Genomic DNA, 23,570 nt, shown 5'->3' with positions numbered 1-23,570 from the left:
GCAAGTGATGAGATGACTAGACACACAACACTGCAATTTGCAACTGCCTGCAAAAGCCAGCCATGGCTTGCTTTTTTCCATCAGGACCGTCACCCATCACCAGATAGTAATGCTCTGTTGAAAGGTTAGGTGGAGCACCTTGGAGACCTGAGCAAGTCCTCAGCTATGTTCACTTTCTCCATTGTAACCAACGCCTTTCAGCATGAATGAGTTCCTATACACAACCTCCCACACACGTTTTCCCATGTCCTTCCATGCAATTTCTTGCCCAAAGCCCAGAGACCAGCATGGGTGGAACCAAACAATAGGAGGTGACAGCGTTTCTCACACCAGGACCTTGCTGATACTTCTCCCCTTCATGTTGCTAGATAGATAGGTTTCCTACTGGGACTGGTAGAGAGAAGAGAAGAGGCAGAAGTGAAAAACAAACCCAAGCTTTTAATGGGAAGTCTACACCATTTATAAATGACCAATGAAAGGGTTCACCTTCTGTAGACTAAGCTTTGCATCTCTAACATGTGCTTGCCTTGCATAGGCTAGGACACCTTGGCATCAGTCAGGAGCTGCAGAAAGATGGGCCCCAGCCCGAGGCAGTGTTTCTCTCTGTTTTCATGGGACAACCCTTCCTAACAAAGCTATCATGAGCAACTCCCTGAGAAGACTTCATTATATAAATTTGCGTGGATGTGCTGTGCTCTGCAAGTTTGACCTCTGCCAATTGAAGACTGGCTCATGGACTAGAATGCTTTCAGAACCCCAAAAAGCTGAAAGAATGAGGTCTGACCTTTTCTCCTTCAGTAAATCTTATCCTGGCAGAAAAAGAGGGACAGGGCAAACTGCCAAAGGATCTCATCAGCACAGACATACCAGTAAGTGTAGTGTGGCCCACAGGACAACTGGAACAACCTGACCAAGAGTCAGTGCCCGAACACAAACAAACTGTACAGAATATGGGTAACTGTCGCCCTTCTTGCCTATGGATGGGCTGCCTGTGCAACTGCTTAGTCAGTTGTCAACCCCACATGCAATGCCCTGACCCACATCCTGCAGGAAAACCAGTAGAAACCACAGTGACAACTGCTCTGGATAACTCTGACCCCAGCCTCCAAAACAGATCAGACAATGATGGGGCGCATAAAACATTTCCCAGTAATTCAGCTGTCACTGAAGTTATTGAGCTGGTAAAGGTCTTTGCAGACAATTTGTTTTCAGACAGGATGAGCTGCAAAGTAACTGTTATATGTTGCATTCTTCTTCTGACAGCTATGCATATGTCAGGACATCTGATATATCTCAGCAAAGAATCCCACAGGTATTCAGGGTCTCACCTCCCGTTGGTTTTGGTGGAAGTTGGTTCTCTCAGTACCTTCAAAGACATGGGCCAATTACTCCAGTTAACCCTTTATTATTAAAATATGTTAGAGCTTACTAAAGGTCCACAGAGAGAAGGAAACTGGCAAAATCACTGAATCATCGTGACTAAAGGCTTTTCATGGGTTGGCAAGGTCAAGAATCAAAACAGAAATACTGTCTTCAAACTCATAATAACCACCATGCTTTTATCTGCTGTTAGAAGAGAAGTATGCATATTAGGAGTCACATATTTTGAAATCGTTTTCCAGTTCCTTTCAGACCTGCAGCACTTAGAGAAATTCTCAAATAAAATACTCCAATTTTTTGAGGCTACATAATTGAATTCTCTGTATATTGTGACCAGCCAGTAACATAGTCCTTACTGGGAACAATCATCACGTGGTCCAGAAGGGCAATCCAAACATTGTTTTAGCTTTTTATTGTGACTTCATGGCTTAAGTGAATCTGTCCATTACCATTCCTATCATTTATTAGAGGTTAAGGAATAAGAGTGAGCACACAGACTGACACTGGAGGTATTGCAGACATTTGACATGGGTTTTGTAGTGTTTTATTCTGAACAGTAATTAGGTAAACCAGTACTGAACATATGCAGCAGGCAGTCTTTAGGTAGAAATGAAATCTAATTACCATGATTTCCTATGGGATTTGGAGACTGGGAGTTACAATGTTAAACTCTCTTAAGTTGAAGTCTTTATTTCTCTCTCAGGCCTCAAACATTAAGTAATTGTATGGAGTCTCCTTAGTACTGAATCCAGAACTAGAAATGGCAGATAATCTGTGTGTGAAAATTGTGGAACTTCCAGTATTAGTCCAACTGCTTTCTCTCCTAGAATTGCATAATGCTCTTTCTCTTATGCAACAGGGCTCCTCGTAGCTGCTGTGAACTGGCTCCCTCCTTCATTTCTGAAGGGTGATGTGCCAAAAAATTCCATACAGATGAGTCCAGCCTCCCCAGTCTATGAACTGACATGGCTTGTGCTGAAGAGTTTTTGAGGTACACATTTTGTCACCATGATTGTTGCCTCTTGCATCCACAGATCACAGTGCAGCCACTGTTTCACAGGTGCAAACTCTGATGCTGGCCTGAATGGTCTTGCTATGCCACAGAGCATGGGAACTCTTTCAGTAGGCGTTGGTAGGGTCTGGTAGGGCACCCTGTACCACCAAAATGTAGCCAGGTACAAGGGGAGGGCTATCACACCACATGTCCACATTTCCTGTTCTAGGCAGGAGGAATCCACAGAGCGTGGGTCACGAAGGTGACTGGTTTGGCTGGGGAGCAGCTCTTCCTCCCAGAGTCCTCTCCAAGTCCTGGTTGATCTAAACCAGGCTCTCAGTTCATTTCATTTTGGGAAAGAGAAGTCACAGAGGAACAACATACACTTGTTGCTGAGGCTGGGATACTTCTCAGTAAAATATTACGTGTTCTTCACAGTAGGAATCCTTCAGCTTTAGGGGATGAAACATAAAGAGACAAACTATTTCTGCTGCAGATGTAGAGTACATTGTATTACCCAGCTGATTTATGAACCTCTTAGATTTCCTTTCAAGGGTAATAGTCAGGATGCCAAGCTTTACAGGAACATGCACCACCATAAATGTAATTGTGCTTTTTCATAATGAATACACTCTGCTTAAGGGGAACAGAACTTGCCCAAAAGAATTATGTTGCGAGTTTTGTTGTGCCTAAACAGAAAGATAAATGGGTGGTCGGCTTTAAATTCATCTTTGTGTTGCAGAATCCGATATCCTGGTACTTCTCGGGAATCACCACCTTGTTCATTTACTTCCAAAGATACTTTATGGATGATTTTTGACAAAACCACACCTTTTGTCTCACACATCTCAGAGAAATCTGATGCGCTCTCATTGAAGACATTTGTCATTCCCAGGCCTTCCAGAAGTGGCTTCAGGTCATAATCACTTTCCACGCTAAACTTTGGAAGAAATACATTCACTTTGGTGTTGGCCATCATGCTCGGATTGGTCCACTGTAATAATGTCTCAGGAGTAAGTACCTTTTCCAGCTGAAGACAAAAAGGAACAAAGAAAATCAATGAGCAGTCCAAAGAAAGAATAACAACAACAAAAAAAGACCATTCCTGAACTTCCCACTCCTATCAAGCCCCAAAATAATAAAGGCCAAAAGGCAACCTTTGTTTTTGAATTCACAGCTGTAGCATTCAGGGTTAACATAGTCTCACAGTAATGCAAGTAAGATTTAAGGACAGGCCTCTAGAGCAACTCCACCAGACGTGCATGCTCTGACTGTTAGCCCCTTACAAGCTTCTGATAGGCAGTCACCTCACCAACTATGTGAAGGAACCTGAGAAACACAGCCCCTACCCTGGTCACACACAGCCAACTGGCACATCCAAAGGTCTTGATTCTGGACCCCACAGAGTACTGAAATTGCTGGTCTTTAGGACAGAAAAAGCCTGCAAATCCAGAGCCTGAGCTCAATCAAACATGAAGCTGTTTGAGCAATTTTTTTAAAACTAAGAAGACTTGCATGATCATCTGTCTCTTAATCCTTAAGCTTTGAAGAGAGGTGAAAACATGCTCTAAAATTTCCACAGAGAAGTTATATAAGAAACTGTTTTTCTTTAGGAAATGCCGACTTAATTTTCAATTTTATGTGCAACTGTAATTGAGAAATGGCTCATTTGCCAATCTCTGCTCAAGATTAAAACTTAGAGAAGAGTAAGACCTTAGTAAAATCACCTGTGGATACACATCAACTGAAAAAAATTACTACACCAGGGTAAATAAAGACAGAACTACTTAGTACCCAGTATGACTTAAAGCCCTTTACTATAGCAAGAACAAAAATCTTAAGATGAAAATTATTTAGGGGGTCCATATTTTCAAATTGATGCAGAATCCTGACATGCTTCATGGGCACCTTCTGCAGTTTACACTGTTTCAGGGCACACCATGACTAAAACAAAGTCCTGTTCACAACCTCACACTTGGGCACAGTAGAAACAATGATGTCACAAATAGAACAACAGGAACAGAGAAGCAGAATGAGAAAGTAAATTCCCAGGATACTCAGTTTTTATTGCCTTCTATGTAGCATCTAATTAACAAAAGTCTTCCCTAAGCATATGGCATTATAAGCTGCTGTTTCCAAGGGAAGCATCATGGCAATTCTATTTTTTTCTCTCACCTGTTCCAAGCCAGTGGTGTCATCTTCAACCTCTTTGGGCAGCAGAATGAGCATGCTTATATGTTTGTTAAGGCATGGAAGCTCAAGGATGGCAACATTTAATTCTTTTACATAGCCCAGGCAAAAAGTAGCTTCTAGATTCATCATTTGCACTGGTTTAGTCTCAGTCTGCAAAACAGAGAGGAAATGATGTAGCATTCCCTTTAATTCACAAAGAAGATGGCAAGAGAGGAAAGCCTGTAAGCTTGCATCCAAGTGGTACGTGGAGTTACCATCAGAGAATTTGTTGGCTTTCATGGGTAATAAAACCATCTGTAATAGACCCTCTGTTGGCTTTTTATGTTAGGCAGCTTTCCGAAGAGAAGTGGAACAGAATTATACTTAATGCAATAGGAACATACTGGGGATGTGCCTTAAAAGAGAAATATATCTAATATCGATGGCCCTTCATGCCTGTTTCACTGAGTGCTACATACTACACTGTCTACAGGGCATCTTAATGCCAGCAAGTATCAAGCACTGAGCTCATCTCAAAAGTGAAGGTCAAGCTGTTCATATGAATAATTGATATTTTGGTTCAGGCGCTGAAACAGAACAAGAAGAAATTTCACACTTAGCTGAATTCCTATGCATTTGCTTTTGATGAATGAAACAAAACTCTTCATTTCATTTTTACAAGTGAAGAGTTACAAACTGTTCTGCTCACCTGGAAACTGATTTAAAATTCAGATTCGATAGGAAAATGTTACTCTAGGAAAACAACCAACCAACCAAACAACAAACAAAACTTGAGATATTTCACTTTAAAGTTTTTGTATTGATTCTATAATTTTTAAAACTTCCTTAGCTGAAACTGTTGACTGATGCCATAACTTATTAATATTTCCAATTAAACCAAAACTTCTTTTTTTGTCATGCACGTACATATATATGTATGTATATATTTGGAGTACAATATCTTCATCGCACAAGCATTGCCCAGCTTTACATCTTGGTTTAAAGCTGACTGATCACCATACTAATCACTGGACACAGATTTTTGAAGACAATAGCCATGGGTGCTGCACCCACTTGGACCTCATGGCTAAGCAGGGCTGATATGCAGAGGGCTCCAGTCCTGAGCCTGACAGGAAAGAGGGAGGTTGATGAGGCACCATGGCTGAAGAGGAAAGCACAGGGCCAGGAACTCAAAGTTTGTATTTTCTTGAGTGGAAACAGTGCTCTATTTTTTTTTATTTTTTTTATTTTTTTTTTTAGAACATACCTTGTTGACTTTAAAAGGACATTCTTTGATCTCTGCCTCTGGGAACTTCTTCATCCAGTTTGTGACAAAATAAGCTGCATTAACTAAGAGGATCTGAGTCTGGTCACTTATGCTATTCTCATTCAAAATACTCTCCATTTTGCCTGTGAAGAGGTTTAAGATGGTTGTTAATTAAGTAATACATTATCAGTATCTCAGTTGCTTCAAATGAATATGAAAACATTTAACTGAATTAAAAGATTTGTGTCCTGCACCTCACAGGGAAAAAAAATAAAAATAAAATTCTAATGAAAAATTCAAAAAAAGAAGCATTTACTTAAGTTTGCTGTACAATGTTTGAAATGGGATTTGGGATCAGGATATTCCAAATTACATGTTTTCTTGGCTTATATAGCATGGAATCAAAAATATGTCTACTGCTTTTGTTCAGTACCTTAAAGAACGTACCACATTTTGAAGTGAAAGTCAATGGGTGTGAGCAAAACCAACATTTGTCATTTGGAGAGCCAGATTCCAGCTGAACAGCTATTCTTTTCTAGAGTGATATATGAGAAGAAAATAACCAAAACAACAGAAAATGCTGCTATGATTCAAGTTCATAACCAAATACTGCTACAGACTTCAAAAAGGGTATGAAAAAGTTGTGTCATCCCTCTTGCTCTGTTTTAGGCTTGTTCAGGCACTGCCCTAAAAGAAACTGAATCAAGAGCACTAGGAAGGCAAGTCCTGCCTTCATGCATCAATTGCATAGGCAGGACAAGGTGCTTCCACACAGCCACCTCTACCAGTCCGGGAAGGACCAGACATGAGGAACTGGCTGGATGGTCAGATCCACAGGGTAGTGGTCAATGGCTTAATGTTGAGAGAAGTACTGTTTAATATCTTCATTAGTAATGTTGACAGTGGGATTGAGTGCACCCCCAGCAAGTCTGCAGGTGACACCAACAGAGTGGTGTAGGTGACACACTTGAGGGACAGGATGCTGTCCAGAGGGACCTGGACAAGCTTGAGAAGTGGGCCTGTGTGAATGTTATGAGGTTCAACAAGGCCAAATGCAACACCCTGCACCTGGATGGAGGCCATCCCCAGTATAAATACATGCTGGGGGATGACGGGATTGAGAGACGTCCTGTGGGTAAGGACTTGAGGGTTCTGGTGGATGAAAAGCTGGACATGAGCCAGCAATGTACACTCACAGCCCAGAAAGCCAACTGTATCCAAAGCTACATGAAAAGAAGTGTGGCCAGCAGGTCAAGGGAGGTGACTCTACCCCTGTACTCCATTCTTGTGAGGCCCCACCAAGAGTACTGTGCCCAGTTCTGGAGCCCCCAAGACAAGAAGGACATGGAGCTGTTGAAGAAGTCCAGAGGAGAGCCACAAAGTTGACCAGAGGGCTGGAGCACCTCTCCTGTGAAGATGGCCTGAGAGAGTTGGGGTTGTTGAGCCTGGAGGTGAGAAAGATTCAGGGGGATCTTATAGTGGCCTTCCAGTGCTTGAAATGGGCTTTTAAGAAGGCCAGGGACAAACTTTTTAGCAAGGCCTGTTGCAACAGAACAAGGGGTAATGGTTTTAAACTAAAAGAGTGCAGATTTAGCTAGATGTAAGGAAGAAATTTTTTACAATGAGGGTGGAACATATTGTCCAGAGAGATGGTAAAAGCCCCGTCATTGGGAACATTAAAGGTCAGGTTGGACAGGGCTCTGAGCAAACTGAACTACATGAAGATGTCCCTGCCTATTTCAGGGTCATTGGACTAGATAATCTTTAAAGGTCCCTTCCAACCCAAACTATTCCATGATTCTATGGCTCGTGCAGCCATGTGTTCATATCTGTACCACACGAGGGCAACAAGCATCAACTGACCCCAGAGCTGCCTGTGCACAGGCTGCAAAACGGGCTCTGCTGTGGGCACTGTGTGTTGGCACAGGCCAGGGTCAGACCTGTGCCCTCTGCCAGACTGGGCAGGCTCTGCCCTGGCACCCTCCAGGTCACTGATGTGCATCTGCTGTGACTCAGCTGAGTGGCTGGTGGCTCAGAGGTGCTGTGGGAAAAGCTGAACTATTAATTAATGGCCTGAAATTCAGAGTCCCGCAAATACTTCCCATTGGAATAAAACTCTTAAAGAAAGCCAGGGCCTGGGCTTGACGTATCGATGTCAGATGTTTGTGAAGCTCCATAGCCAGGAGCTGTCCTTCTACCAGCCTGTCCTGTTGCAGTCAAATGTCAGCAGCTTTCCCCAAGGCTAATGTGAGGTCAGTCTCATGAATCCAAATTATACATCCCATTGCTTTCACTATGTACTTATTTCTAAAAGCATTAGTAAAGTGGTGTCATAAGGACAAAGATCTCTTTCTTAAATGTGGTAAACAACATCCTCAGTGTTAAGCTGGACTCACCATCTGTTAGCTCTGAAATAGATTTGTTGATCTTTTGTCGGGTTTCCTCAGTTTTTTCTTTGAACTCCACTAATTCCAGTTCAGATGGAAAAGGCCTCTTTGTGGAGTTGACAAAGTCCTGAAAGACACAAGGTGCCAAAGTCATCCACGGTTAAACGCCATCCATTCAGTGACTTGTTACACAGCCCACCACGTTGGCATCCCGAGCTTCACCTCACGTAGTTGGGGAGTTTATGATGATGGATATCTATGAAATAACAGCTGGTAACAATCAGCATGTACAGCTGCATTCAACATATGACTCCCAAGGGTGTCTTCAGTCTGGTGGTATTACATCAGCACCTAAAGTAACTTTGGTACTGCAGGAGTGAGAATGTTGCCAGAGCTTAAAGTGATAAAATAAGCCCCAGTCCAAGCCTGAGTAAGATGAAGGACAGAGATAAGGGCCATGGGCTACTCAAATCGTGTCTGTCCTCACCAGGTGAGATATTTATTGATGTGGCTGGGCAGCAAAGGTTGAACAGCAGGTAATCTGATCATAGCATCATTTTGCATACTGAGTTTTCTGAAACATCACTTCTAGGCTGACACTGCTCTTGCTTGGGGCCCTTTAGGGAAAAAAGACCCCACAACATTTTTCAGTTGTTTGCAAGGTCCATAAATTATAAGGCCAAACAACACTTTTCTCACCTTTGTTGTTTCAATAGCCAGGCTTCTGCATTCTCAGGCAGATGAAGAAAACTACAATTTATGCAGTACTTACTTGGGTGTGTGAACTGGACATACACTTGCACTACCCACTTGTTTTAAAATTCATTTTTGCTCATACTTAAAATGCAAAGACCTTGATGTGGCATAGAAGTCACATTGCATTCAAAACTTACTGAGCCTACTAACTTGAAGTGTATTAATGAAAGAATTACAAGTGTTGTAATAGTTGCATAGCTTGGGGTCAAGGAGGACACTCATCCTCCCACAGATTTTTATGGCAGCAGAGAACATTATGTTGTTAGTAATCTGAAACTACTCAAGTAACAGCCAAAAGTGAGAGAGCAATAACTTTGAACTCTGCACCACAACCTGTCAACTTGCTGGCCAAGCAATTCATAGCACTGGGGCTTTCCTGCAGTACTTACTGTGGTAGGATTGAGAGACTTGTCTACAAAGAGCCGTTTGACCATTTTCAGTGCAAAGAAAGAGCTGAGTTTGGAAACATCTGAAGTTACTGTTTGAAACCCAAAAGACACATCTTTGACATCTTGCAAATGGAGCACCTGTTAAATGAACATAGTAAAGTAGTGTATATATATATATATATATATTTAATATTTATTATTCTATCATTCCTAACAGCTTAGAAAAAATTATGTTAGTTTGTGACCAGAGCTATGGCTTTTCATATTTAAGCTAACAACACAGCCTCTTACTATCGTTACTCAAAAATCCTTTATTTATTTGACATCCTCACATAAACCAAAAAACTTGATCGCACCAGAACTTTAACCAAACGTGTCTCTTTCCTGTGAGCAGTCAAAAGAAAATCAGTAGACCCATTCATGCTGGTGATGTGACTCAATTTATTAAATCTCTGCAGTATGGTGTTATAATGTTTCCAACAAACTTAAATTCCTGTCCAAAAACCTGGAGCTTTTAAGCAAGACAAATGAGGGTCCCAGCTAAGTCTCCTTTCTGGAAGTGGGCTACACCTTTAAAAATGCTGAAGAGATCAATTTTTCTGAATTCTGTGACTGATACATGACATCACATGATATTTCAGCAAAACTTGATCAGATAACTATGTCTGGTTTGGTAGACAAAGCACAAGCTGGAGGTAGGGCTGCTAACCCACACCCGGCCACCTCCCAGCTCCTGAGATTGACAAGTTCAGTTCTGCGAAGGTCTGGGGTGACCTAAAACTCACTGCTTTTAGGCATCAGAGGTGAGAGGTTCCTGCTGGGGTTTTTTTGAAAATAATTCTGTAAATATGAATTGAACTTCTATGCCCATTCATTACAGGTGGTGACTCTTCCATTACACCATTACAGGCAGCCAGCCCAGCCCTCTTCCGCTGTCTCAGATTCCCACATGAGGCATAGCAGGTACTAGCAACCTACTTTCCACTTTGACCCTCACTCCTGCTCTTTCTTCCGGAACACATAATATCTTCAGGGACAGAAGAAATAGCTGCTCTGCCTTAGCCAGTCTTCTGTGTCCTCCCCTCCCCCTGCTCAGTGGGAGCAGAAGGAAAGACGCTCCCCACGACGCAGCACCAGCACGTCTCATAGTCAGACTCCATGGTTATTTCCTCAGAAACAACTTTCTCAACTTATTTTGTTTTCCTCCCACACTTTAATTTCTTTGCATGTTAAGTGCAGAAAGCTTCTGTGCCTGGAAACCACATTTGGGGAGAAAGCTACACTACTGCAATTTCTCTACTTGGGAGAGTTTTTGGCACAAGTTCGTTAACTGATATTTCAAAGTAAGACTGTCAGTCTGTTTCATTTTGTATCTAGTATTTAAAACCCAAGCATGAACTCAGGAGCAGAAGGTAGAATAGACATGGAAAATAGGAGATAATCCATTTAAAAACATCCTCAGTGTTTCTTAGTATCTGTAGTCCTCAATTCTTATATGCCACTTGAGAAATATCAAACATAAACAGGTTTCTGTAACAGAACTCCATTTTTGGATGTGTAAGTTAACTTATCAGGGGATGGTTCCAGGCAAATCGCAGACACAAGTTTCACAAGTGAAAACAAAATGAAGGGTAGGTTAATATTTTGAACTCTCCCATTAAAAAGACAGCAATTGAATTTTGAAATGGTGAGAAAGCTGAAGAACATCATTTAAATTAAAAAAAAATTAAAAAAAATATTAAGAAGCCATCCTGTTTGGAAAAATCTGCAATGCCTAGAAGATCTTCATGGATATATTGTTGTGCAGCTCTGTGAATAGCACAAGACTCAGTGTAATCTGTGGCATGAGTGGGGGCACAGGAGGTTGTGTTCAGTGGGGCCTTCAGTGAAGGAAAAGTACAGGGAGGAATTCCCAAAGGAGGAAAAATGTAGTCAAATATGTAGAAAGTCCCTGGGAGCAAGGTTATAATAAGCATATAAATGCATACTGAATTTGCTTCTCATTCACCTCTAGGTAACTGCAGAAACTGTGGGTACTATCACTAGTTTAAAAAGGAAGTATGCAGATCTCTGTTCACACAGCAAAAGAGGCTGCAAGGCTGCCTTCCTGCACCAGAGTGAACTTGATAAACTGACTGCATAATGACTGTCACCCTGCATTGTGTTGTTGGAAACATTCATGTTGTGCCCTTTTCTACTGTCTGAGCCTCCTTTCAGCTGTATTGCAGGAGAGAGGCATGATGACAGTGATAGGGCTGCTAAGCAGACTTGCTGCTGGCAATCAATGGCAAAATTATTTCCATTTCTATAAAGCTTAGGTATTTTTGAATAATGAAAAAAAAACACATTATCCCTCACTACCTTGACTATGACTTCAAGCCACAATCAACACTATGCCAAAAGGAGACAAGGCTTTAATGCAGCTGTTGAGGATTCTGCCACATCCCCTTCCACGTTTGAGAAAGCTTTTTCTTTATGCCAGGTTTTCAACCTCTTTTGTGGAGGTGTGGAACCATTCAGGAATTTCAGAAGGATGGTTTGCAGCCTGGCTTACATGGGAACCAGACATCCAGTAGAACATTAATAAGAGTAAATAAAGCCACCTCCAACCGCCATATAATTTTGTGGCCACTGAATGGGATGCTGAGAGTTTACCTGTTTCATCTGGTCTGCAGTATCACCTTTTGTAGCTTTATATGCCAGAGCCAGAGATGTTGAAGTACACAGTGGGGCAAAAATAATATTGGCTGTTTTGTCCTTCTCACATAGTTTTTTGAACATATCAACTGCAAAAGCAGTGTTTGCTAGTTGCAGAGCATCCATCGTCATCCTGAAACAGAAAAGGGAAAAGAAAAATGACTCAAAGCGTAATTCAAGCTTCTGCTGTAGGTGGCTGGGTCAGAATAGTGAAGGAGTATGGGGACTGGGGAGTTTGAATGTTGAAGGGGGAGAGGAGAGGAGAGGAGAGGAGAGGAGAGGAGAGGCACATTATCCCTCACTACCTTGACTATGACTTCAAGCCACAATCAACACTATGCCAAAAGGAGACAAGGCTTTAATGCAGCTGTTGAGGATTCTGCCACATCCCCTTCCACGTTTGAGAAAGCTTTTTCTTTATGCCAGGTTTTCAACCTCTTTTGTGGAGGTGTGGAACCATTCAGGAATTTCAGAAGGATGGTTTGCAGCCTGGCTTACATGGGAACCAGACATCCAGTAGAACATTAATAAGAGTAAATAAAGCCACCTCCAACCGCCATATAATTTTGTGGCCACTGAATGGGATGCTGAGAGTTTACCTGTTTCATCTGGTCTGCAGTATCACCTTTTGTAGCTTTATATGCCAGAGCCAGAGATGTTGAAGTACACAGTGGGGCAAAAATAATATTGGCTGTTTTGTCCTTCTCACATAGTTTTTTGAACATATCAACTGCAAAAGCAGTGTTTGCTAGTTGCAGAGCATCCATCGTCATCCTGAAACAGAAAAGGGAAAAGAAAAATGACTCAAAGCGTAATTCAAGCTTCTGCTGTAGGTGGCTGGGTCAGAATAGTGAAGGAGTATGGGGACTGGGGAGTTTGAATGTTGAAGGGGGAGAGGAGAGGAGAGGAGAGGAGAGGAGAGGAGAGGAGAGGAGAGGAGAGGAGAGGAGAGGAGTCTGATCAAGTCCACTCAGCTTCAGAGCACACTGGCAGCTCCAGAGGAGCAGGGAAAGTCTCATCCATGTCCAACCAAGGACAAGTGAGGGGTTCAGTAAAAGCCATTTCCTTGAAGTGTTGGCAATGCCATGTGTTACATGGAGTCAGTATTACCAGAATCACTTGAGGAAATCTGGGTAGTCAGTGTAACTCATGCATGTTGAGTCAAATTGGACCACATATGAATGTAGTCTGGTTTTAATTGATACTCTTCAAAGCTTATGCCAACTTCTAAGGTGATTTGGTCTCTCCTGGCTCTCGGACAGGCCTTTAATAGTCTCATGACCTTTTCTGTCTATTGTTTCACGGCTAATCATTAAAGCTGTAGCTTTGGTACATGTCCTTCCTCTAGGGGATGATTCCTCACTCTCCCTAGCCTTGCTAGACATCTCTGGAAAGCTGTTTGATCCTTTAAGTTTAGATTGTCCTAGAAACATAAAAGAGACCTCCTAAATGCATACTGGTGCTTGCCCATTCATCACTTACACTGTTTTAACTGCAAATAATTTCCTAGCTGTTCTTAATAGCTACAGTTGCCACAGGACTGTTAGATTATCTGTGCAGTTAGGAATGGATGGGTAGCATTCAAGGGACAGAGGCTCCAGTCCGTCCTCTGGGAAAGCCCCAGATAGTGTTCCCATCTTCCCAACTACTTTCACATAACTGAAATATTGCACTGTGGTGTAAGCACGTTTGTATAAATTCAAGCTAACAAGCGTGAATCACAGAATTTTGGTCAGTAGCACAAGTCTGGCTTTAGACCAGCAAGCATACAGAAGACAACCCCTTTGGCATAGTGAATTTGATGCTACTCTGCCCCCATTACCATGTATCCCTAAAAGACAGGCAATCTGTTAAAACTGGTGTTAAACATCTCCATCAAAGCTATTGACTGAGAGAGAAAGGAAATTGAAAAGATTCATATTGGCGAAGACTACAAAAGGCATAAGATTTCACACAGAATCTGAAAGCTGTCACCAGCATTTGCTCTCTCCAGGAAAAATGGCTAAATAGCAGCATAAATATGCTGTGGAAATGTGATTTAAAAAGCTGTGTTCTTATCCAGACACATCCCTATCCGCTTTTGCATTTCAGGCTCTGATACTGTAAACCTAGGGGTCCTAATTTATCCTGTTACGAAAATAAAAGTCACTTACTTCTTACATCAGTAGGAGGTTTGCTAATCTTTTGAAAACTACCTTAAGGACAGGGATTTCTCTCCACTAACTGACTACTTAATACTGCAGTTTTGAGCATTTTCTTACCTAGTTCATATCCTTTGCATTCTAGCCAGGAAAGGTGTCACTGGGTGAGAGCAGCAAGGTATGAGAAGACAGAAAGGAGAAGAGGGAACACATGAGCAGGGAACTGTTTCCAGCAAGGTACCTTTCTTGACCATTCACTCTCATCCCAGTTTGGAAAGGCATTTTAAATGAGAACAATCTCCTATTTGAGTGCATGTGTCATACTGCTCAAACTTAGCTGCACATCTGACACCATCACAAAGAGATGCTGTGGAGCAGTTGTGATACTTGACATTAGTGAATTACTTACAAGTGGTATTCACACATTTTTATGGGAGTAACAGAATGGGTACATAATTTGCCTGTGACACAGTGGAGAAAACACTTTGATGTACTTGTAAGGCCTTTTCAATCAGAGAAGGCCTTTTACAAAATAAATGTCTTTATTTTTATTTTAATTAACTTATACATGTTCTTGGAGCTATTTGGTAAGGCAACCAGCTTACTTGGCAATTGTATTGGGCTAAAAGAGACAGTATAAAAGGTTACTGAAATGCATTGCACAATCTAATTAAGTAGAAAAAAAACCCCACGATGCTGGCACAAAACCAAGGCTTTTTACATCCATGTTTGAAAAGCACACCTAACCAGCACTGCACTCTCACAAAATGTTCTGACTGTTGGTATTAGCAACAAACTGTTTGCTAACAAATCCCCTCCCACTGGAAAAAAATAACAAAACAAAACAAAACCAACCAACATTAGATGTACATCACTGAAGAAAGTTATCCCTACACAAAAATACAGAGGAGTATGCTTTGCAATATCTAGAGGTTTTGCCAGATCCTGAATTCAGAATGGATCTGGCTGGACTTGTCCATCTCCCAGCAGCCTGGCAGTGCCCAGCAGCTGCTTGGGAAAGAGAGATTATCCCTGTAAGATCCCATTGTGCAGTGTCAAGAGGCATCGAGCTGATCTCAGAGCGAGCCTCAGGAAACGTGTCTCAGAGAACTTACGAGCGTAAAGGAAGAACTAAGTGCCAGCCCAACACTGTAACCATCTGTCTCATTGACGTAGTCACAATTTCTCATGCATGAAAGCACTAATTACCAGAAAAGTCAAGCTTGCCAGAAGCCATGGGCTCAACATACATCTTAAAGGAGAAGAGCTTTGGGCCAAGCTGTGGCAAAAGACAGTTAAATTTGAAGGACTGAGACTGCTGCTCAGGGAGTAGCTTGGAAAAACAGAGGCAAAGGAGCAAAGAGAAAATAATCTTTCAAAATGTCTCTCTGTCATTACTCATCCCAGACGTGCACCATTGTGCCTGTGCATGCCTTAAACAAACTCCCTAGCATAGGCTACCTATCTTATCTTCTCCATCAACTCAGCCATTCACACATGAACACACAATACATACATATACTTTGTCTCCTCTCTCTCGTACCCTCCTCCCACAATTAAAATTTGAAGATCCAGGGCAAGTACCAAGTTCCCAAGTATTTCTTACTGGGGAGTTGGTGGACAATTATACAGATAACTAAGAATGTGTCATTCGACATCTACCACCCTCAAGACAAAAAATATGGAGAATCTCCCAATTCAGAATGAGGCCTGCAGTTCACCTGAAACAAATCCTACTTGCTGGTGGGGTAGAATATCATTCTTTAGTGCTGGCTGGCCTGATATTACTCTATTTAAGCCAACCATAACCACTTAAAAATACTTATTGTTTCTTTCTGGCTTAATCATGCTTATCTGACACTGTCATTCTAACATTAGTATTCTCAGTTATATCGGCACACGTAGGATTATTTTAAGATGTATGTGTAGTACCTGTGTTTTGCATCCTTAAGTTGCAGGAGATTCAAAGTAAGGAAATCAATCAGGAAATGTTGCAAAATTAAGTTAAACTTTTCTTTCTTATGCCAGTGAAAAGCTGTGCTATGATTTAGAAAATCTTATTTTCTGTCCTCATTGGTAACTCTGATACTGCTCACGTCAGACCATTTTCTATAAAGTTTATATGTTCTTTTTCAGTGAGAAAAACTAGAGGCATTTTGTGGTGAACCTTATATTTTCCTTTTGTTCATCCAGTAACTGCTGATATTCTCCAAGCTTCTTTTTGTGCTGAGCAAAACTGTTTCTGGTAGAGGTAAAGCTCTCCATTCTTATAATATCTTTCCTTTAGTGCTACTATTGAAACAATGCCCACTCGAGGCATTTTGTAGGAAAAAATGTTCAGCTTCACCCTTAACCTTGAAGGATGGTCCAGATATCAAAAAAACCCCCTCAATTCCATCATCTTTTTCAACTGCATCTGGTCAGTTATCTCTTTTATGCTCCATTTATTAACGATGATATGATATTTAGGAGCTCATATTCTTGAAAGGTATTTACTGTATTAAATATTAACAAATCTTTGGGACTCTTATGTATTCCAAACTTTGTGAATCCATTAAAGCCAGTTCCAGCAGAGTGAGAAGGGCTGAGGCTTGCATCAAGAGGAAAGCCCATCTGCTGCCATTTTGCAGTCTTAGAAAACAGATGCGGCTCCTGAGTCAGTAATCACAGGGTGCTCTCAAACAGGGAGGAGTCAAAAAAACTGAAAATTAAATTTTTAAAAGGCCTGCTGCATGGATTCTTGCTGAGTCCCTCCTTTCCCGGGAAAGTGGTATGTCAGCATTTCCAGAGCACTTCCAGGCCCGCGGCACTGGGACATCTTCTAAGCACAGGCAGCTTGTGATCCACCCCACTTTGCTTAAAACTCTGCCACAGCATTATAGAAACACTTTGAGATACAGAAAGGAGCTGAAGGGCTACAAAACCAGTTTAGAAAAGCCTGATATAAACTTGTTTATTAGTATAAGACACTATTTTTGCTTAGTCACTCTTGAATGCAACAACAACAAAACCAAAAAATAAAAACAAACAACAGAGAGGCTTTGTTTACTACCTGCTTACTGAGAGAAAAGCTAAATGTAGCTTATCTTGTAAAAGTATAATAAGGAAAATACCAATGTCTGTGTGGAAATGTCTGACAAGTCAAATTAGCTATATTGTATGGATCATCTGATAAAGCAGAATCAGTATTTATTTTATTCTTGTCTTGGTTAAGCAGTCCTTCCAGAAGAGCCCACCTGGGGCAGATTGTCGTGAGCCGACGCTGATCAGAGATCACCATTCAAATTAGGTATCACTGTTCAAATTAGCCAATTAGCACTGGCCAGGTACGTACTCTTTCAGAGGCAGTATTTAACCTGTTGTCCATTTTGCTACCAATTATCATAACCCTTATCCTCTCTTCTTGCTGTGGACTTACCTGGTAGAGCAAGAGGCCTGTTCCAGTCTGTCCTTGGCTAAATCAGCAAAAAGACACCACTCTTGCTTTGCTGGCTTGAAAGGCATTTTGTTTAGTCTTATGTGGGGGGAGAGAAGATGGGCCGTTCCCCACACACATAAAGCATGGACAGTGTTGGACATCCAGTGCCGGTGGGTTTATTTGGTTTACAGCTCAGGATATGTGAGTGCCAGTGCTGTAGGCTCTCCAGTTCAAACAAACTTCCACTGAGAGGATGAATTATATGAAAGAATCCACATGCATGTTCCACAAGTGTGGCATTAGCCTTTGAAACTAGCTCAAGTACGACCCCAATTCAGCTCTTACTCAGCAAATACAGTATATAAACTAAAAAAAAAATACTTCCATGAGCTTTTCTACATACTTCTACACAAATGACAACTCTCCACTTGGCAGACTACCTGGCTATGCAACTAGGATACAATTTACTCTGAGCAGACCTTTCTTTGAGGAACACAAGACCTCAGACTGATGTGGGACCAGAGCGTCTCGTCTGGTTAGGAAAAAAAAGCACTGTCAGCAATACAGCAGGGAAAGTCACTCCAAGAAAGAAAGAAAGAAACAAGCCACTGCAATATGCTTTGTTGCACCTCAATAGCCAGCAAATTCCTCAAACTAAATTTTCAACCCTGAAAAGAAATTGGTAATTACTGGACCTAAGTTCCTGCTCTTCACTTTAAACAACTGTGGATTAGTCACTTGTTTAATAACTCAAAGCCAACAGAGCAGAGTGTACACACATCTGCAGAAAATGAAAGGAATATTCCTCTGTAGCAGAGACTCACAAAACAGTCCAAATTCTACTTTGACATATGGAGCATTTTCATGGCATCATACACAAACTGCTTTTTCTGATATGGGGAAAGTAAATTGCAATAAACCATCATATTTTAATATTTCAAACACCCTTGCTGTCTCGCCTGTCAGATCCTATTCACCACTTCCAATGAATCTCTTCAGGAGGAAGAAACATAGCATGACAAATGCAGCAATTTTGGGATGAAACCAAAATATGATTGTTTGGGAAGGCTTTTTTTCTCCTTTAATTGCACATGATATCTATTTGTATAAATTTCCTTATCCCACTCCCTCTACACGATTATGTTTCACGATGGAGATTTGTTAACTATTATTTAGACATTACTTAAAGTATCAGAGGAAGAAAAAAGCTGTACTCACTTTATAAGGCTATACTCCTGGGAAACGAATCAATGGAATGGGTACAGCACAAAGAAGTAGCTACCCGTGGTGAAACCTTGCCGAGCAGAAGACTCTGGTAGCTTTGCCTGCTCATTGACACCACTCCCACTTTCCCAACCTTAATTTGTGTGCGCACACACTCCCTCTCACTCTCACTTCCCCCCACACACACACCTCTTAATCATTCTTCATGGCAACTCCTACACTGGAGGAGTGAAATGATTCACACCAGAGTTGTCTTTGCCTGCCCAGCCACTGAAGACAACAACAAGCTCTGGCAGGAAAGAGCAGCCTTTGCACATTGCCTTCAGCAAGCACAGTACAAAAGGTACCAGACAAGCATGAACGCAGGCTCCCAAGGAGAGAATACCACCGTGGATAAGCAATTTAAAGACCTTCTGAGCAAAACCAGCACTCCAAGTTACATTGGAACTGCTGCTATTTTCAGAAAAATTGTAACTGTGAAAAAGACACCCAGGAAGACAACCACAATGCGTAGGAGTGCGTGGCTGGGCACTTTGCATCTGTATATGCATTAAGGCAATGTCTTAACTCTGCCTTTGTAAGAGGTGTATGTGTGCATTTGGTTGCCTTAAAAGCCTAAGGCCAGACTGGAGCTAATGCTCAAGGGAAAATATCTGCCCTTCTTGTTACTGTAAAGTGAGAGCTTTGTACCACAGGCAGCCAGGTCCCCTGCAAGGGAACAGCCTTCCCTGCTGCTAGCTGCCCCCAGAGGTGGGAGGGGAACAGCCACTCCCATCCTTTCACCTCCAGGATGGGGGCCTCTTGTTCATGTTGTACATTCCATGTCACTACTGATAAATCTGGTGGGGACGGCAGAAGAAAGGGAGAGGGAGAGGTGATGGTGCAGCCTACCAAGTCTATTTTTATTTGAAGAGGTGGCCTATCCCTGCACCACACCATTCATTCCCTGGTCAGGCAGCTGAGCTGCCCACAGTGGGAGACACCAGCAAATATTTCCTGGGAGAGCATGGCTAAACCTCAGTCCCTTGAGAAAACGGTGTGACACAGCACAGGGACAGCTCAGGTTCACACCTCAGTAACCCCAGGTGGCCCTGCACACTTTTAGGCTACAGAAGGTAAATGCAAGACACTTGACTTTGCTTTCCGGTTTGCTGTGCTGGCATGCCCAGCTGCCCAAATGAAAGGGCTAGGAAGTCAGAGGATGTGTTTTCACCGCACGGTGCCTCCATGGTGACAGCTGTTATCTCCTGGAATGACACATTCCTGTTTTTCTTTGAGCATAAATCACCCCACACCACCGCGTCCTGATCAGATCCTACCCTTGCTTCCTTCCAAAAGGCTCCTCAGCTCTTATTACCCAAAGGAAATTACATTACTTTCTGCTATGATGCAGATGGGGTTCACCTTCCATCATTACCAGACAGCAAATTTAAAATGTATATGCTTTGCCATAAGTGAGCTCATAACAAAGACAGGGTGTGGATATGTTTAAGCAATTAAAATAAGATGCAGGGCAGCTGACTGAACTGTGCCATCTGGGCCATCATTGTAATGTATCTAATTACATCTTCTGTAAGAGACATTTTTATGAAAATCCACAATAATGTTGGCTGACAGACTCTTCTCAGATGTCTGCAGGTAATCTAAAGCCAAACATTGGCTTCTCTGCAGGAGCAAACTTCCCTTCAGACCCAGCACTACCAAGCATAGCCACTGTGAAGTGGCTCAGGAGCTTGTGGATAAGCAGCAGGGAAAGTAACAACAACCAGACTGCCTTGACAGAGACAGAACGTCTCACCAGATCCATTTCCTTGCTAGTAATACATAAGAAATACATATGTAAATAAAGGCACCCATTTCTTTTAAAGGCTGGGCATCGGAAAAGGGGAAGGACTCTGCATTGCCAAGCTAGAGGTGTGTAAACATCACTTATCCTCCACTAGATAACTGCTCTTTGATGGCTGAAGTCTGGCATTACGCAGCGGTTTAGAATCCTTCAGCCTGATCTAGTTACTGCTGAGAAACTATTTCTGGCCATGATGCCATGAAGCTAATAATCACTGCTGGAGCTGTGATGTTTCAGATGAAGTAGTCCACAGTGGCACTGGAAACTGGGAGGCTCAGAGAGCAGTCCTTCTTCCCCTGGGAATGGATATTTTGGGTTCATTTACTGTTGGAGGTAATGTTAAACTAACTGTGACTTCCCAGTAGCTTCTTATTCACACTTAAGGGAATTCCTGACTTGTGACTGAGTCTTACAAATAGCCTAGCCTAGAAAATGTGGAAAAGCAGATACTAACATGAAAAGCAGAAGATGCTTAGCCTCAGGTATTGAGGTTTGCAAGGGACTATATGTGAAGCAGTTCCCCCCCAGTCCAGGAACACTTTCTCAAGTCTGACTGAATGGAAACTAGTTGCATCAGCTTCACCACCTCCTGCATTTACCTTTCACTATATTAGTCTTGTTCAGCTTAATCTCAAAGTTTTTATTTTCAACACACATATTATGACCTGTATTTCTATCACCAAGTTTAAAAAACAACAGAACCAACACCAAGATTTTTCCTCATGAAAAAAAATCAAAACTACTTCTAAGCCCCCTGTGAGTGGGACACCTACTGTGATATTATCTCAGGAAACAAGGTAAAGAAATAAGGTAGAACCAAGAGGGGGAGGTGAATGGGGGGGTGTGACGTGGAACACTGAATATTTAAATCTGAATTATTGTAACTCACCCAAGTTACAGTCTACTGACAAAAAAATATCTGGGCTTTTGTCCCCACCCTTCCAGATCTTTAATAGGCCAGGGAGAAACACAAACCAAGACCTTGCTGGACACCAGGACCCAGCAGTTACAGGTGTGTGTCATCACCTACGAACCAGTGAGCCAGACATGCTTAATTGCAGGAGGGATGCAACCAGCCAGGTGACTCTCCTGTTACTCAGCCTGCTCTCTGCCCTTGCTCCCCGCCCCTCCTTGCCACTCCCTCCGAACACCTCCTAGGAACGCTGTTCCTACATGCTGCTGGAAAGAAACGCAGCCACCTTCTCCCTGCTCTTTGAACAAGCTCATTCCAGGAGAGTGAATACCCCTGCTGCTCAACACAGCATGGAGAACTGTTTCCACTCTTTCACAGACTCATAGTATCCACTGTAGCGTTATTTGTTTTATTTTATTTTACTTGCCCCAAACTCACTAATGCTCAGTGCATTAATGCTGTCATGCTTTGGAGACCACATGGCAAACCATCTACAGTTGGAACTGAATAATGAACAGAACAAGCTGGTACATTCTTTCTACGCTGCCAGTCATGAAAGATCTTCTAATCGAGTTCCAGCTTTCACAGCAAGCTTTGGATATTGCAATGAAGCAAGTGACTGAGGGTCATTTGTACGCTTTTATTTTTATTCAGTGACCTAACATTTCAACACAGTTAGAAAAATTCTAAGAGTAAGACTGCAGTGTCTGTAAACACGTATACACAGAAGAACTTTTCATATTACCCTCATAACGTGGCTCTAGATTGCTGTTTAGGAGCAAGAATAAGCCATAGACAAAATATTTTTTATTTTCATAAGAAATGCTATCAAACTTCCAACCAACAGTCATAAACTATGAGTTAATTTGAAATTAAAATACCACATATAATAATAAAGTGTTATTCGGTGGTTCCATTGAGAGGAACACACAAACTGAACAGTCACCAGCTGCTCTTTTCTCTTTATTCCCAAGGTGTTTGCACTGACAGACACAGAGGATGGTGTCACATAGCAACTCACTGATTCAATGTGTACAGTAGCTATACAGTTTTCCTCAGACATGTTTGCTGACATAGAATTATTACTCACCGGTAACTACTTCTAATAATGGACAGGAATTGATTTCTCATACTTACATGTACTCACTTTTGGGTTTGGGGGTTTTTTTAAGTGAGGCTGTTCTGGACTGGGGTATACATTTCATTGGGGAAAAAAATAAATAGGCAACCAAACAGCTGACAGCTTTCAATGAAAACAAAGTCTTTAATGTGGTGAATGGGAAATGAATGATCCCATCTGTTGGAATCAGGCTGTTGAGGATCTGACTATTTTCCCTGAAGGTGCTGCTCCCAACGCTTAGCACTTGGTGTAATACAAACAAATTAGCTTAATAAAGAAATATACTTGATTGACTACTTGGAAGAGCCTGTCAAAATAGCCTCACAATATGACTAGGAAGTCAAAATATAAAAAGGAAATCCATAGATGTAAAAGAGACAAAAACCCTTGACACATTATGCCGAAAATGTATCTTTTTTTCCTACTGTACAAAGACTAAGATTAACTTCTGTGAAACAAAAGCAGAGAGACAACGCTTTGGATAATTACTTCTCACTAAAGCATCTGTGATCCCCTCCTACCAGGAAGAAATAAAAATTCTAACCCTTCCCCTTGTGCACTGCTGGCTCAGGGTGCCATCTCCCAGGAACACAGATAATAGATAATATTCTTCGTCACTGATGCCTGCAGTTACTGCACTGGCTTCCTTTGCCAGGCTGGAACTATGACTCATAACCACCTGCCATACATTTGTCCCAGAAAAAAATGCAAACCCACATTTGTCATGTTTTCTCAGTCTTTTTTTTTTTTTCAATTATTGATACTTTCAAACCTTTGAAGTGACACTCCCTAGGATTGTTTAGATTGATGGATTAAACTTACTGAAACCACCTCACCACGGGAGGTTGCTGAAGATGCTTTCCCTA

At 41.8% G+C, this 23,570-nt stretch overlaps 1 protein-coding gene across 1 annotated transcript; it reads right to left on the bottom strand.

Moving 5' to 3' along the window:
- Positions 1-3,011: 3,011 nt before the first annotated feature.
- Positions 3,012-18,887, bottom strand: SERPINB5 (serpin peptidase inhibitor, clade B (ovalbumin), member 5). Its single transcript, XM_010000898.1, has 7 exons — positions 18,820-18,887; positions 12,001-12,175; positions 9,346-9,483; positions 8,210-8,327; positions 5,814-5,956; positions 4,550-4,717; positions 3,012-3,404 (listed from the first exon to the last, which is right to left on the bottom strand). The coding sequence occupies exons 2-7, from the start codon at positions 12,172-12,174 to the stop codon at positions 3,012-3,014; spliced, it is 1,134 nt and encodes a 377-aa protein (XP_009999200.1). The 5' UTR covers position 12,175; positions 18,820-18,887.
- Positions 18,888-23,570: the final 4,683 nt, after the last annotated feature.

The sequence above is a fragment of the Chaetura pelagica genome, unplaced genomic scaffold (genome assembly GCF_000747805.2).
Source record: "Chaetura pelagica isolate M959 unplaced genomic scaffold, ChaPel_1.0 scaffold104, whole genome shotgun sequence".
NCBI lineage: Eukaryota > Metazoa > Chordata > Aves > Apodiformes > Apodidae > Chaetura > Chaetura pelagica.
Note: the sequence above shows the minus strand (reverse complement) of the source record. Positions and strands in the feature narration are given on the sequence as shown.